We start from the raw sequence: 14,861 nt of genomic DNA on the forward strand, positions 1-14,861 counted from the left end.
CTTCCCCCCTACCCCAGACAACATATCCTTCACCAGACACACACACGTGTACACTATGGTGGCATTGATTTAATGATCTTTAGTGTAGCTGCAGAGTAGGCGAAACAGAGAGAGTCCAAAGAGATCAGAGAATCATACAATAGCTGAGGTTGGGAGTGACTTACAGATGTTGTCTAGTCCAACCCCTGAAAGTAGGGTCAGCTAAAGCAGGTTGCCAAGGACCATGTCCAGTTGGGTATTGAATATCTCCAAGGATGGAGACTTTGCCGCTTCTCTGGGCAGCCTGTTTCAATGTTCGACCACTTGAGATCTCCTTTCAGGAACTGCGCCTGCAACTATATAATTGGGTTTGGGTGTTCTCTGGCAATAAATTGTAGAGGACTTTCCATAAAATCAGGCTTTGAGGCAAGAACTGCAATAGCTTTGCTTGTTGAAGCAGAACTTGGAGTAGAAAATCTTCAGAGAGACCTTTTTGGAGATTGTTATTTGTTCTTGCTTCTCTTACCTGAAAGAAGACAGATCATTGTTGTATGCTCCTAGCTACAAGCAAAGAATGACCCACACCAAAGACCTAAAAGACAGTCTGAAGCTCTAATATAGTGAATTACAGTAATATCTAATAAGTAATGATGACTTTTTTTTTAACACAAGTAAGACTGGATATTGTACGTGGTTATAAACAGTATGGCTTTAGTCAAAGCACATGTGATGTTCGTTGCAAAGTGGCAATATATATGACGCTAATAGGTGAAGTATGTGGTCTCATTGCTAGGAGAGCTGCAATTAGAAAAGTTTAACATCTCTTTTTCAATTGACAATTCACATATGGCAAAGTGTGAGAGTATGCATGAGAGCGAATTCATTTCTGGATTGAAAAAGAAGTGCTTTATGTGGTTGCTACTTAAGTTGTTTCTACAACATAAAACACTGCTATATATGTGTGAGTGTCTAGATCTTACAATATCATTGATTTGTTTTGGTAAATTCTATTTGATAATCTGTCTGATAGACTACGAGCTGTAGTTCTCAAACTTCATTATGCTAATAAAATGTATCAAATTTCAGGACTTAAAGAAAATGTTGAGAAATATAGTGAATTGAAATTTAGAAATAATTTTATAAATTTAGAAAGTCTGAATTGTTAGACGTGCAAACATAGTTCAGCTGATCTGATGAGATTTTTCATACTATAATTTGTGTTACTATATATAATTCTATACAGAAACATATGCGTGAGTACACAGAGATACATATGTCTGTATATTTGAGCTGTCTGCCTGTAATGGTTTCTGTGCTGCCCTCCACCTTTTTTTTTTAATAATTCATTACTGGAGGAAGTCTCTTATGTAGGTAAAATAATTTGTGAAAGAGACCTAAAATAGATCTCTAGCTTCTGCTTCGCATGGAGATGTGTGCTGGTCAGAGTGGAAATTTATTCTTGATTTCTTAAAATGAATATGGAAAAAAAAAAAAACCCACATGCAGCTAATTTTCCACGTTTGAGCAAAAGAGATGTAAGCAGTTCACACTTACGTGCCTCAGATAAACCTTTTTTTGTCTCAAACAGCATATTTTACAGATCTGTGGAGTATATTTTCACTTTCTCTAGGACAGTTACATATTAGTAATATGAGTTCTTTAAGCTCAAGGGAATATATTGGAATACGTGAGCCTAGGTGAGCTGAAATAACTTTTCTTCTAAGTTATTCCTGGAAGTTTTCCTTTTAATAATGACCAAAAGATGTCACTCCTGAATAAGTGTTTATTTTTGCAAAAGACTGATCTAGAATGCTAAGTCTGTTCAAATTTTTTGAGAGGCTTTATCCCAAATCAAGTATCATCTATCTGTCTCATGTCTTAATTTTTGGCTGGACCAGGTATGATTTGTCCTCCCACCTAAGTCTAAAGATGGCGTAGCATATCAAAAAGTGCTCATTTTGAATTCTAATTTGGCAGAAACTTGGTCATGTATTAATGTGTAATCACCAAATTGTTATCTCTGGGCAATTTAGTAACACGCCTGTTCATACCGCTGATTTGAAACCAGGTCCCCATACCATAAGGACCATCTGTTAGTGCAAAGAATACTGATAAATCTAATAACTTATCTTTCTACTTGGGAATAGATACATGTCTAGCTTAAGCCTGGACTATAAGGGAAGCTTCTTTCTGGATTTTTATTTTATGCTTTAGCATAACATTTCAGACCTGGTTAAATTGCAAGGGTGCCTTTAATTCTGAAGCTTTGTGAATAATTTTGTGTCTTGTCTGGTGCTGTTAGCTGTGATGGGTCAGTAGGGCTAAAGGAAAAAGCAAAACAGAGAAACTTTGTGCATTGCTAAAGGAAAGGATCCCATTTTGAAGACGCACTAGGAGCTGCTGGAGGTCTGATGAGTAAGCAGCCGCCCAATTTTCTGTTATTTCTCAGAAGCCAATTAAAGAGAGAATCCTCCAGAGTATCTTGGTGTTTTAGAAACGGTTCAGTTGACAGCATGGATGCATTCTGCAACTGAATTATCTCAGTATTTCATTACCATGCCAGGCAAGATACAGCGCAGATGCAGTAGCCTTTCTCAAGGATGAGAGCTATTTTTAGTTAGGGAAATGGGAATATCCAAATAGCCAGAGGTTTATTTTAGTGCTTTGTGCATCATAACTATAGAGAGAGCTTAATGAGGAATCTTCCCGTTTCTCTAAGATCCACAGCTTTGTTCAGTTATAGTTAAGGCAACACGAAGGGGACTGTGTCATTTCAGCCACTTGGGATTCATTTGCAGAAAACAGCAGCTTGTGCTGGCTTTCATCCAGTTTTGCTGCTGGCGAAACATGTCTCTTCACTCTCTTTGTACTCTCAGCTACATGACCAAAATCCTGTTTAGCCAGTTTTTCAAACTGGTGCTCAAACTCTGCCCTTCCCTCTCACCACCTTTTCTCTAAGAACTGTTTTAGGTTTCGTGGAAGTAAATGTACAGAGCAGCTTGTTCGATTTTTCCTCTTCTCTCTGTTCAGTTTTTAATCTCAGTATTGAATTATCAAACATGTTCCTTTAAATATGGCCTGATTCATCAGAGCTCTACTAGAGAGGCTGATCTGGTGGAATAAGCAATAAGGGGTGGAGGGTGATGCCAATACACTGTGGTTCTTGCAGTTGAAATGAGGGCTGTTTGCAAGATGCAAGCAGAAGTAATTAACACTCTGTATAACTCTGTTGCTACGAAATGAGTAGATTAACAGGGGAGACACAGGGTGTGGGACCTCGGTGGAGGAAGTCTTAAGGCGGGGCAGCTTTGCATGCTAAAGCGCGGGAGTGCTATGGAGGGCAGCACGAAGATGAATGATGAGGTAAATAGCCGAGAGAGTTTTTATTAGTGGAGGGAAGGAGATGTGGATGGAATTTACGAAATGACAGAGTCGTGGACAGGTTATTCAACATGTGAGACAGAAAAATGTAATGTAAATCTGCCACTGGTCTTAACTTGTCCTTAGCTTGCTACATCTGGGTGTATGCCGGTTCAAGGTTGTTTTGAGATGCTGCCTGAAATTTGTGGTATGAAAAAGGAGGTTGAAGATGGCTTTTCCACAGGAACTCTGAATTGCTTAACTTATATTTCAACGTGGCTTTACAAACACATCTGCACTGGTTGCTTTAACTGCTCCTGATACATGTGATAGGTTGTATCTATTGCCTGAAAGACTTAAGGGTCCAGTGTAATCTATAGTAATGAGAGCTGGTCCACAGCTATGCTTTTCATACTTAACCTTTCCTGAATTTGGAGGCATCTCATGTAGATGAAAGAAGCCAGTTCAAGCTAACCTCAAATATCTGTCGTTCCTCTGTGGCAGTGTTATGCTTGCTATTTTGCCCCATGCTCTTCTCCTAGGTGAATCTTCCCATTCACACTGTGCTACCCCATTCCTCTCCTCAATTAACCCGTCCAATAGCTAAACTGTTTAGGATAGGAAGGATTGCTTATGACTCCTGACTGTTCTTCCCACACTCCTTTTGCCCTCTTCTGGAGCACTACAACCCAAAGTTTGAAAAAGGCTGTTTTTAAAAGAGAAGTTTCTAAATAAGTATTCAGCAAGGCCTGCCAACCTTGTGACATTTTATCTAAGGCACTTTAAGCTGCTAGCCTCTAGTAAGAAAATTAGAGAATTGTTTTGATATGTCGACTGTCCCATTGGAAAGGAGTTTGCAATGTTGAACGTTGTCACTGACATCTAATAAATATGCAGTGCAAATACTTGGGCTCAGTTAAAAATAAAAACAAATGCTGCCTCTCGTGCCTTCTTTAAACCTTAGTACATTTGGACTGTTTGGCTTATCGGTGTCCTTATGCAATATTTCACTCTTCTTGATGTCTTCTCACTAGGGGCTTCTGAAAATAGCTGTGTTGTCTATCTGTCTTTTCAGCTGTACATTGTGTGTGAAACACCATCTGAAAAAAAAAGTGAATATTTCAGTGCAACAGTCTTGATTTTTACCAACTTGACTTACACCGTTTGGCCTGAGTGTTTCCTCCCTTGTCCAAACACTTTTCTCCTTTTGTTTTCTAACTTGGTGAGGACTTTTTGAACTACAGTTTTTGTTTTATTTGTAAAGCAGGAGGCTGCATACATTTGCTGCTTCCCTCAAATTCTGTGTTGGATTTCTTTGTTTATCTGATCAAAACAGCTCCCTAATTGCACTCTTTATATGGGCTCTTGTGCATCTTCAGAAGCATAGGGTACAAAGTTGAAGGTTTGGAGAGTGTTTTATTACTGTTCATCAGTAAGACTCTGCTTCCTTTTGGCAAGAATCCCTGTACACCTTCTGGAGACCAATTCCTGTCACCATTTCCAATCCCTTTTTACAAATATTTGCTCTTTACTGTGTCCAGAAGTTAAAACAAAGTAATAAGTTGCTGCATTTAGTAAGAAGGCAATTCTCATGTCTGTTATTGTGGTGAGAATATTTGTTGCTGGCTTGTGACTGTGGCAGTCCCCAGAACTGTATTTCTGAAGTGGTTCCTTTTGAGTCCTCGGGAATTTTCTTCTTTTTCTGGTGTTTACACATCAGCTGAGGTATTTTGAGCACTCTCAGATCTCAGTTTTCTGACTTTAAATCATCCTTAAACAATGACTTGCTTTACAGCCTGAACTAGCAATCAGGAGGAAGCTGGCTTTCTGAATCTGCAAGAGTTTGGGTTGGTTGTTTGAAATTTTTTTTTTTTGGGGGGGTAGTGGTGGTTTTTTTGATAGTGTGCAAAGAATTGCATTGTGAAGGGTTTTTAGGGGGGATACTTCACCCTTCTTAAAGTTTCAAATACCTTCTGTTTGATATTAAATAACTTCATTTTATAGACAGATATATATCTATATCTGTACATATATCTGCAAATTAAGCAACTTACACAAGATGCTGATGTAAGTGCCTTTCCTTACCCAGCTCTGCCCCTCAGTTCTCTGTCTTGATATGTAGTAGCCACTACTACAGCATTTCTGAACTCAAAATGGTAGTGGAACGCTGGTTAGCTGTCCAAGCCTAGAAAAGGACCTGAACTGGATTTAAGAAGTTATTTTGAAATAAAGCCTGGGTAGTCATGTCTCTGCTCCTACTAAATCATGTTCAATGCGTGATTTCTCCCTTGTGGAGCCTTACCTTTGGGACACAGATGCTGCAACATTTGTTCACACAGTGAATACTGTGTAGCTGTGTGATCAGCTCATTAGGACATCATCTTTCCTGAGCAGAGACTCTAACTATGTAAAGTGTCACATGTGTTGATAAAACAAACCCCCCTCTTTTCCCCCATACACAGGTTAAAAGACAGCATAAAGATATTGTCTGAGTTTCAAGTCAACTTGTAATTTGCTTTTGGGGGTGGTTGTTTTGGAGTTGTAAGCTATTGCTGAGAGCAGTGGGTGGCTACTGCATCATGATGTTAATTACTGCTTGGTTTGTGATGTGATGCTTTCCTGGGAGGGAGTAGCATCAAGAGGGAAGCTTAGAATAATTATAGCTGTCCCCTTGAAAGTTAGCTAACAAGCTACTATTTACTGATTTGATACATGTAGGTACTGTGATGCATTAGTTGACTATTATGAGCAAGGAATTTAACACTGGTATGGAGTAATAAAAGGCTAGAAACTGTTGTATAAGGATGGAAAATAACATTGAGCAAGACACAGATGGAGCCCTTTCCTCCTGAGAGTTAACCTATTGGGGGTTATCCATGCTAGAGATAGAGAATAATTTTGTTTTATCTAGCGTTTGTAACACTGTACCTCTACCAAGAACTTTCATTGGCTTGAATTTGACTTGATTATAATTTCACTTTTGAAGGTATTAGACCACAATTTGTTGGCTTTTCTTAGCATATAATTTTTAAAACATTAGTAAATCCTGATAGGTGGCTTTTTTCTTTTTGAAGTTCAAATAACAAAAAAAATTATTTCAAGGACATAACTGAATTCAAAGGCGCCATAGGTGAAGAAAGGCTATTGCAAAATCAGTATTGTGATTGATCTTGAAAGGTTTTTTCTTTCAAATATTTCATAGCTTTTATAATTAGTTCAGATGTTGAACATTACCATTATAATACCATGACCTTTCATAGGAACTCAAAATTCTGCTGTATTGTCCTAATTGTTCTGTTTACCATACTGCTGGTGTTCTTATTTTCTATTCCACAAATGTATATAGTTTCTTTGCCTGCCTTTAATCAGGAGCCCACATCTGTTCTCCATGTTTTTTCAAAAGCTATTATAAAGTGCAGAATTATTTTCTCTTCTTTAGAAAAAGAAAAGTTTTAATAATGGTAACTGCCTGTTTCATGGAATTATCTGTATTGGTCAGTACAATGAAATTTATCACTTTATTTTTCAGTTTAGTCAGCTGGTATCCAGTGATTTGAAAGTACTTGGAAGGAGCTCTTACACACTCTGCAGTGATGGCCAGTTACTCATTCGACAAGTCCTCCACCCAGAAACATCTAAGAAGGTATGAGATCAGAACTGATGCAGAAGGACAGTACTGTGTTCTAAGGACATAAAAGAAAATAGCTTATGTGAGTTTGAGATGAGCAACACAATTCAACCTTGGGAACTATAGTGTTCTAACAATATTTAAGATGATTCCCTCCCCGTCTCAACCTTGTGTAGCAGACAAGCAGTTCTTGGCACTTGCTTTTTGAAGTCAGCTACAGTACTTGAGGACTCCCATATAAGTGTAATGAAGATGAAAATTAGGAAAGACAGGATAGAGACAGGAACAATACAAGTACTTTGAATTCTGTGTCTTAAGAAATGGAAGCAAAGGTACAGGTCTAACCTCAGCGGAGTTGATGGAGAATTATTGCTTTGTTTAGGCTTGAGTTAAACCACAGGTTTTGTGCGGAGCCATGGGTCTCTACCAAGATCTGAAATTGGTAGGAGCCATGTGTCAGTGTCCTGTAGAGAATAAACACATGGGCAGTGACTTGCCCTGGAGAATGGCAGTGGTTCCCCATCCACATTTATTCAGCGGGAAGTAGTGCTACAGCTTATTTGCTACTCCCACACAAAGCAGCAGTTTCCACTCAGAGCTTCTGCAACAGCTTAGAGGAGGCTGTCTTGCATGAGGAGAAGAATCTTGCCTTTCTGCAGGGTAGTGGCTCTTGAGTTAGCCTGCTTGGCAGGGTCTGCAGGAACCCCACAGGAATGGGAGCTGCTGACATGGAAGAAGTTGACTGATCAGTTGTATTTTTTTTTTTCTCTATATAAGGCTATTGGCTCATGCTGAGTTTCTACAAATATTCATTTGGCATTTGTGTTATATTAAAACTGTGACTTCTTATGAAAAGTGCATGTTTATGTAGGGATGAAGCAAGTAAGGAAACAGGAATGATATTTAACATTCAAACATTATAGTTGTGTTGCGGTTTTTTTGTGGGTTTTTTTGTGTTTGGTTTGGTTTTTGGGTTGGTTTTTTTTTGTTGGTTTTTTGGTTGGTTTTTTTGCTTTTTTTTTTTTACTTCATGCCATCCTGCAATATGGATTGTGGGTAGTTCTTTGTACTGCCCTCTTGAAACAAATGGACTGAAACAAAACAAGCACTGTAATGTTGTAGAAGAAATAATTGTCCATACTAGATCTAGGAATGGATCTGATCAACTGTTGAGTCTCTTCATACTGCATTTCTTTCCCTTTTTTTTCTTTCTCCTTCAATACTTTTTTCATTTGCAAAAGTTTATTTCTCCCTGAACATTAAATATTAGTGAGCCTCGGACCATAGCTCTTACTGTTCCTACCATTTTAAGAAGCATTACTTTGTGACTTTTCTTAATTCCTTATTTACAAAGGTGGGTACTGTTTGTTTAGACCGAAGTCAAACTTTTATATAGTAAAACAGTTGGAGAGTGTGAGAGAGAAAACAGTGAATCAGACCAGAATTATTTGGTTTATTCCTTGAAAAAATAAGCTAATGTCTGAGTGAAGGGCTGCTTAAACATTTGTTTAATAATGTTATGTAATTGAAATCCTTATCCAGTACACAACAGCAAGGAATAAATGTCTTTAAGTTGCTGGAAGATATTTTGTACACTGTAACAATATTTATTTAAACTTTGCTATCACTTTTTGGTACAATATTTCTTTTCAGTGTAGCCACAAAAGAGAAAATACGGTATCCTAAATGGGAGTATTTATAAAACAGAAAAACCTAGATTTCGCTCCCCTCCCCCCCCCCCCGGCTGTCATCTTAGTCTGTTTTGCACAGGTCTGCCTCTCAGAAGCTATTTGGGTTTGCTCATCTAGAGATCTAATTCTGTAAGGCTATGGAATTTGAACTGTGTTACAAAGGAACTAAACTGGTCTATCATAGACAAGCTGATGACATGCAACTATGTGATTTTTGAGACTGCCTCATTCAGTCCAAAAATATTAATCAGAATTTAAAGGAATGGTGTGTACAAAACAAACTTTTTGCCTTCCTTGTAGAACTTCCTGCTCTCAGACTGCTTCTATTCCTTTTATGATCTGCGCAAAGAATTTCACACTTGCTACCCTAGTTCAGCCGCCGTGAAAGATCAGACTATCAAGACCATGGCAGAATGTATCCTTTTGCTGCAGCTTTTACATCAGAATCAATTATGTTTTTTTAGGTTTTGTCTCTGTGATTGTTACAGGTTATAGTTTCCTAAACTAAGACGTGGGTTTTAAAAACTCACAGGTAAAATGGAACGAATATTTGCTTAAATGTATGTTGGGGGTGCAGCTCTGCTTGTAAATTTTTTTTTTTTTCAATTTGAGTCTAACAATGAGTTCTAAACCATATTTAGTAAATCCATTAGAGAAAAACATCGCTTGCATTGATACGAAAGGATAGGCTTAGCTATCAGTGGGCCTTTTCAGCACCAGTTGGCCTGCAAGCATCTACTGTTTGCAGATAGTAACAGCTCTTTTGTGTGATCCTGACTGAACTGAGTTTAAAACAAAAACTAATTAAGAAAAACAAACAAACAAACAAAAACAACAACAAAAAAACCCAACACCCGACATCTACCTTTTAGGAGCATTTCTGTGGCCCAGCTGAATGTAGTTAAAGTTCAGTTATGTTTGAAGTGATAGGAACTTATTCTGCTTTTTTTTTTTTAAGCTGTTAAGACTGAAATGAAGTAAGCTATCAATAGTTTTCAGACTGTTGACTGTTATAGTGAATATTAACCAGTTTATGAGCAGAGTAACAAATGTCTAATGGCCATGTGTCCCTTCTAAGACCAGTAAATTTGATTACCAGTTCTGTGTTAATATCAGAAAAGCCTTATGACTTGTTTACAAATGATTGTGCAAGTCTGTTATTTTCTATAATCGCCTGTTTAGATCTAGGCTTAGGGACAGATGAAACAGAGGAGGACTTTGGCGTGTGGCAAGTGAAAACCATGGTGGCTATCATTTTCAGCATGCTCTCTGAAAGTTGTAGTAAGTGACCTATTTATACAGAATCCTGAAATCTTTCTCTTTCTGTAGGAATTGGCAGTGGTACTGTCATCCTTAAGTAATCTCTGACCCTGGTTATATTTAAACTTCCTGTTTTGTTGCAGATCACATATTTACTGAGCCTGAAACTGTGAAATACAAGTACGAAACAGGTCCTTGGTAAGTGCCCTTGTCACGGTTGTTTACAACCAAAGATGAGCCTTGCCTACAGCAAGGAAAGCTTGTGAATATTTCCCCGTGGTCACTGAAAGTAGGTTGGTTCCTGAGAAGAGTAACAGTGTATTCAGCAGTCTAGTGTAGACAGGCTATAGCTGGTATGTTGAATGCTGTATTTCGGTCTGTCTCTTTAAAGTCACTGCAAGTTAAATGCTCTTTGTTCTCTAGCTTCTGTTTTGCATGGCAGCGAGGCTGACTTATCTCACCCAGTGGTGAAGAAATATTTGTGAACTTTCCCTAAGTCAACAGGGGTAATGGCTAGCGTACCCTATATGCAGCTGAACTACATGGTGCTTCTGAAGAGTGGTCTAATATGCTGTGCTGTATGTTGGGTTTAGGGAGAGAAGAAACAGAATGGTTCTTTGTTTTCAAATACATTGCAGTGACTGGAGAATGAAACATCTTAAGCATAAGTAATATGTACGCGTATTTAGGACTACCTTGTAACCATCTATGTTGGATTGTTAGATCTTTCAAATAAAATTAATTCAGTTCCTTATTACTTCACTTGGAGACAGACAGTCTTCCTAATTTTTTTAAGGAATTGCAATGTGGTGACAACATAGTGCATCTTAGGCATTGTGTATATAAAAGAATTATCCCAGTTATTTTTCCTTTCTTTATTGAAATAAGTAACGGAATTAGAAGAGTCACAACAGCAAATATACTCCTGATTTACAAGTCAAATTAGTTGCAAACTGAAATTTGGTAAGATAATGGAAAACCTAGATTAAAGCTTACTTTGGCTTCTTTTGTTTTGTTTTTTCTTTTCCTTTCCATGCAGTAGTAAATCTGAAACAGTGGACAGTGAGACAGTAATACGTGCCAGAGGTTTGCCATGGCAGTCTTCAGACCAAGATATTGCTCGATTTTTCAAAGGACTCAACATTGCCAAGTAAGATAATAAGCCTTAGGCGTGCAAGGAAAAGTTTTTAAGTGTGTGAAGAAGAAAAGAGACTTATCCATTGAAAACCAACATACGTTCATTTATTGCTAGTACCTAGAGGGAGAAACTCGTACTACATTAATCAAGGCAGAGTCCAAGATATGATAGAAGCTTTAATTTTGTACCAGCTCTTCAATATTCTGCTATACTTCCTAAACAGGCCAAATTCAGGAACCTCCAAATGACTGATGTGTGTACACCTCTGTGAATATATGGGTCTATTTATATAGAGAGTGAGTTTAATTTAGCATACATGTCACTTAATATATATTCCAGATTCTCAACACAGAGGTTTGGGTTTTTTTTTTTAATTTAGAGGTATCAGGAAATTCAAATCTGCATCTCTGAGATGATAGGAAGGGCTTGCAAATTTAAGTCTGCATGGAAGTTGAGAAAGTGGTGAACAGCATGAGATCCAAGATCTTGCTGAAGCAGATTATGCAGTATAATTGTTACATTAAAAATGAAATTAAATTGTGGATAGTAGCAATTTCTTTTTCCGTCTGTAAACTCCATGTTAAAGTCTGATTTCTCTACTAGTCTTACACAGTTTTTTATTAAATGTATTAAAGATTAAAACTAAGTTTATTTTTGTTGGTTTTACCTTCCAGAGGTGGTGTGGCTCTTTGTCTGAATGCTCAAGGAAGAAGAAATGGGGAGGCATTAGTTCGGTTTGTCAATTCTGAACAGAGAGATCTCGCGCTGGAAAGACATAAGCATCACATGGGTAGCAGATATATTGAGGTAAAAAGTAGTGACTTGAAACAAATCTTTGGAAAGCAATCTTAATATTTTAGACTACAGTTTTATATGAGAACAAACTGCACTTCGTTGTGCTCAAAGTACCAAAATACAATTCTCTCACATGTGGAAGAGTGTGTGTGTTTTAGAGTTGAATATTGTCATTTTCACATGTGGCTCTTTTTTCTTTTTCTCTTTAAGGTTTACAAAGCAACTGGGGAAGAATTCTTAAAAATTGCAGGAGGTAAGTGATGCTGGAGTGCAGTGTAATTACTGAAGTTCATAGGAGTGTTGTTCTGATTCTTTCTCTTTTTTTTTTTGTTTTTTTTTTTTTCTCTTGGCTGAGGAGACAAATGGATAATGAAGTAGCTTTTCCTGTCTTGCCTGTCAAGAATACTTGACCCTGTCAAGTTCTGGTTTCACATGGTTGAATTTGAGCTGTGAGCATTTGGGCTGTGATGTTCACAAACAGGTCTTGCTGTTTGGGAGGAAGATGAACATTTGCAGTGGAAGCATCTGTGTACCTTGTATAAGTTCACACTAATCTCATCTTTATTCCCATTTAATTGAAATATGAAACACTTTCAGGGTAAGGGAATTTCACTTCAGAATAGATTACTGGGTGTTAGTAGTGTCTTGGGTCTTCTGTGGGTTTGTTGCTAGCTACTTATCTCCTATATTGCTCCTTACTGGTTTGCCGCTCCTGCATCCTATGGAATTGACTGACCAGCATGACCATATGGTGTTGGCTGACCACGTGTTGTTATCTTTCTATCAGGCACCTCCAATGAAGTGGCCCAGTTCTTATCTAAGGAGAATCAAGTTATCATCCGGATGAGAGGCCTTCCATTCACTGCTACTCAGGAGGATGTCTTGGGGTTTCTGGGGCCAGAGTGCCCAGTCACAGGAGGGAAAGAGGGACTTCTCTTTGTCAAGTACCCAGATGGCAGGCCCACAGGAGATGCATTTGTGTTATTTTCCTGTGAAGAATATGCACAGAATGCACTTAAAAAGCACAAAGAAATACTTGGAAAACGTTACATTGAACTCTTCAGGAGCACAGCAGCAGAAGTCCAACAGGTTGTAACTATTGGCTGTGAGATCGAAACTTAACGGTTAAAACATTTCTTCTAACACTTGCACAAAAATATGTTGCAGACAACCATGAAAGTCTATTATATTAAAGATGTCAAGTTTCAGAAAGGGCAATATGTGCTTCCTGATTGGCATGGAAAATTGCACTGCATTGTTTTGTTTTTTACTGCCACTGTTGGTTTTTTTTAATGTCCCTCAGATTGTAAAGTAAAAATGATTGAATAATTTTCCTCTACTTAAAGGTTGACAGAAATCACAAAAATAACTTCAAAAATGTACTATAGATTGATAGTATTGTAGTAATGCTTCTTGAAAATCTGCAGTATTGTCTTTAAATTCTGGTCTCCATGTACAGAATTTCTAACATTAAATCCAAATCTGGATGTATTAAAACAGCTTTTCCCAAAACTGCTTTGTTGGAAACCAAGAATTATCAGGATGTATCTGATTTTTGGTGAAATGGAGTGAAGTATTTGTTTTCCTAAGATAATATATTTCACTTTTTTTCACTATCCTTCACCAGTTCCTATTATCACCTTCTTAAACTGGTAACACCATTTTATTTTGGCACCAGCAAAATAAATATAAAATAATTATTTTTTCACCAGCCTGTGAAAAACATAATATATTGTGTTTTTCTGCCTGACACAAAATATTTCTAGACTGATAATGCCAAAGGGAACCATTATAAGATTTGATCTGGTCTTTGAGCGACCGCTGGCTATAAAAACTTATTACAGTTACTGTTTCAACCTATGTGACATGAGAAGTCTTTTCCATAGAAGTGATGGGGCAAGTGAAAGAATATCCACACTCGTAGACCTGCCATTTACCCTTAGTACTGTGATATGGAGATTAGAACAGCCAAGAATCTGATAGACGTATTGTGAAGGTTAAGCGAAATGGCATGGTGAGATTTTCCCCCCCCCCCCCCCTTCCTTTTCAGTTCTGCTCCTTAGAGAGAATGAAGCTAAGTCCTCTAAGGAACAAAACCACTCTATCACAGTGACCAAGACTTTGCTCTCATTTTTGTTAGGGAGACGTGGATAAAAGTTGTATAACTTATATTCTGTCAATATGTCATTAATTCTTCCTCTATGACAGCTGTCTAGGGTGACACCCTAATTTTTTTGCTGCTTGAGCAAGAGTTTATTTTTTAGGGAATTACAGCTCCTTGTTTGAGCAATTATAAGAGGTAAAGCCAGCTCTCATTCACTTAGTGTTAAGACAGAGTAATTGCAATATTCTATACACAACTGAGGGAGATGATTTCTGACCTGAAAGGTGCTACAAGTAGTTTCTTGAAAAAAGGCTTCTATTGAGACAAACTCCCTAGGCTGAATCATTATTGGCAAAACTAAAGCTTTGTAACCTCTTTTGCTACCTCTTTCAGTGGAATGTGCGTGTTTATTTCTGAAAGTCATTGCTAAATGTGTTTTTTCAGCAGTAGGCCCCAATGGCAAGTTATGTTCCTTTTGTCATTTGAGTCAAGAGAAAATAAAACATTGAGATCAAGGCCTCCTATAGTTCTTATCCCTTTTTTTGCACCACCACCCCACCCCCCCCAATCTGTACTTGGAGATGAGCACTCAGGTTAAAAACACACCCTCACTTAACCAATCAGGTTTTATGAAGGAATTAGAGCTAGTGTTTTTACTTATTAGTTATTTCAGGTCTCAGTTCTTTTAAAATGACTGTCTTTAATTTACCCTAATTTAAGTAGCAACTGTATGTGGCAATACTGGTTTATTGGCACAAATGTGGTTTTCAAATGTTCCTTTTTGGGATATTCTAAAATGAACTGTAATCTGCTTTTAACTTTTTTTTTTTATAATGTCTGTTATTAGAGTCTAGCAAATTAAATTTGTAAGACTTCCTCTCTCCCTTCTGAGTTTGAAACTTTCAA

The 14,861-nt window shown here is 37.7% G+C and overlaps 1 protein-coding gene across 7 annotated transcripts in view; it reads left to right on the plus strand.

The window, feature by feature from the left end:
• ESRP2 (epithelial splicing regulatory protein 2) overlaps window positions 1-14,861 on the plus strand; it is a 54,557-nt gene that overhangs the window by 21,952 nt on the left and 17,744 nt on the right. For all 7 annotated transcript variants that reach the window (XM_087740894.1, XM_087740896.1, XM_087740897.1 and 4 more), the window contains 8 exons: window positions 6,869-6,982; window positions 8,959-9,073; window positions 9,841-9,939; window positions 10,062-10,116; window positions 10,958-11,068; window positions 11,731-11,863; window positions 12,062-12,104; window positions 12,639-12,940. In XM_087740894.1, coding sequence (XP_087597020.1) covers window positions 6,869-6,982; window positions 8,959-9,073; window positions 9,841-9,939; window positions 10,062-10,116; window positions 10,958-11,068; window positions 11,731-11,863; window positions 12,062-12,104; window positions 12,639-12,940 — 972 coding nt within the window. The remainder of the gene's footprint in view (window positions 1-6,868; window positions 6,983-8,958; window positions 9,074-9,840; window positions 9,940-10,061; window positions 10,117-10,957; window positions 11,069-11,730; window positions 11,864-12,061; window positions 12,105-12,638; window positions 12,941-14,861) is intronic.

This window comes from Nipponia nippon, unplaced genomic scaffold, assembly GCF_047370975.1.
Source record: "Nipponia nippon isolate SJK-2023a ecotype South Korea unplaced genomic scaffold, ASM4737097v1 scaffold_7, whole genome shotgun sequence".
NCBI lineage: Eukaryota > Metazoa > Chordata > Aves > Pelecaniformes > Threskiornithidae > Nipponia > Nipponia nippon.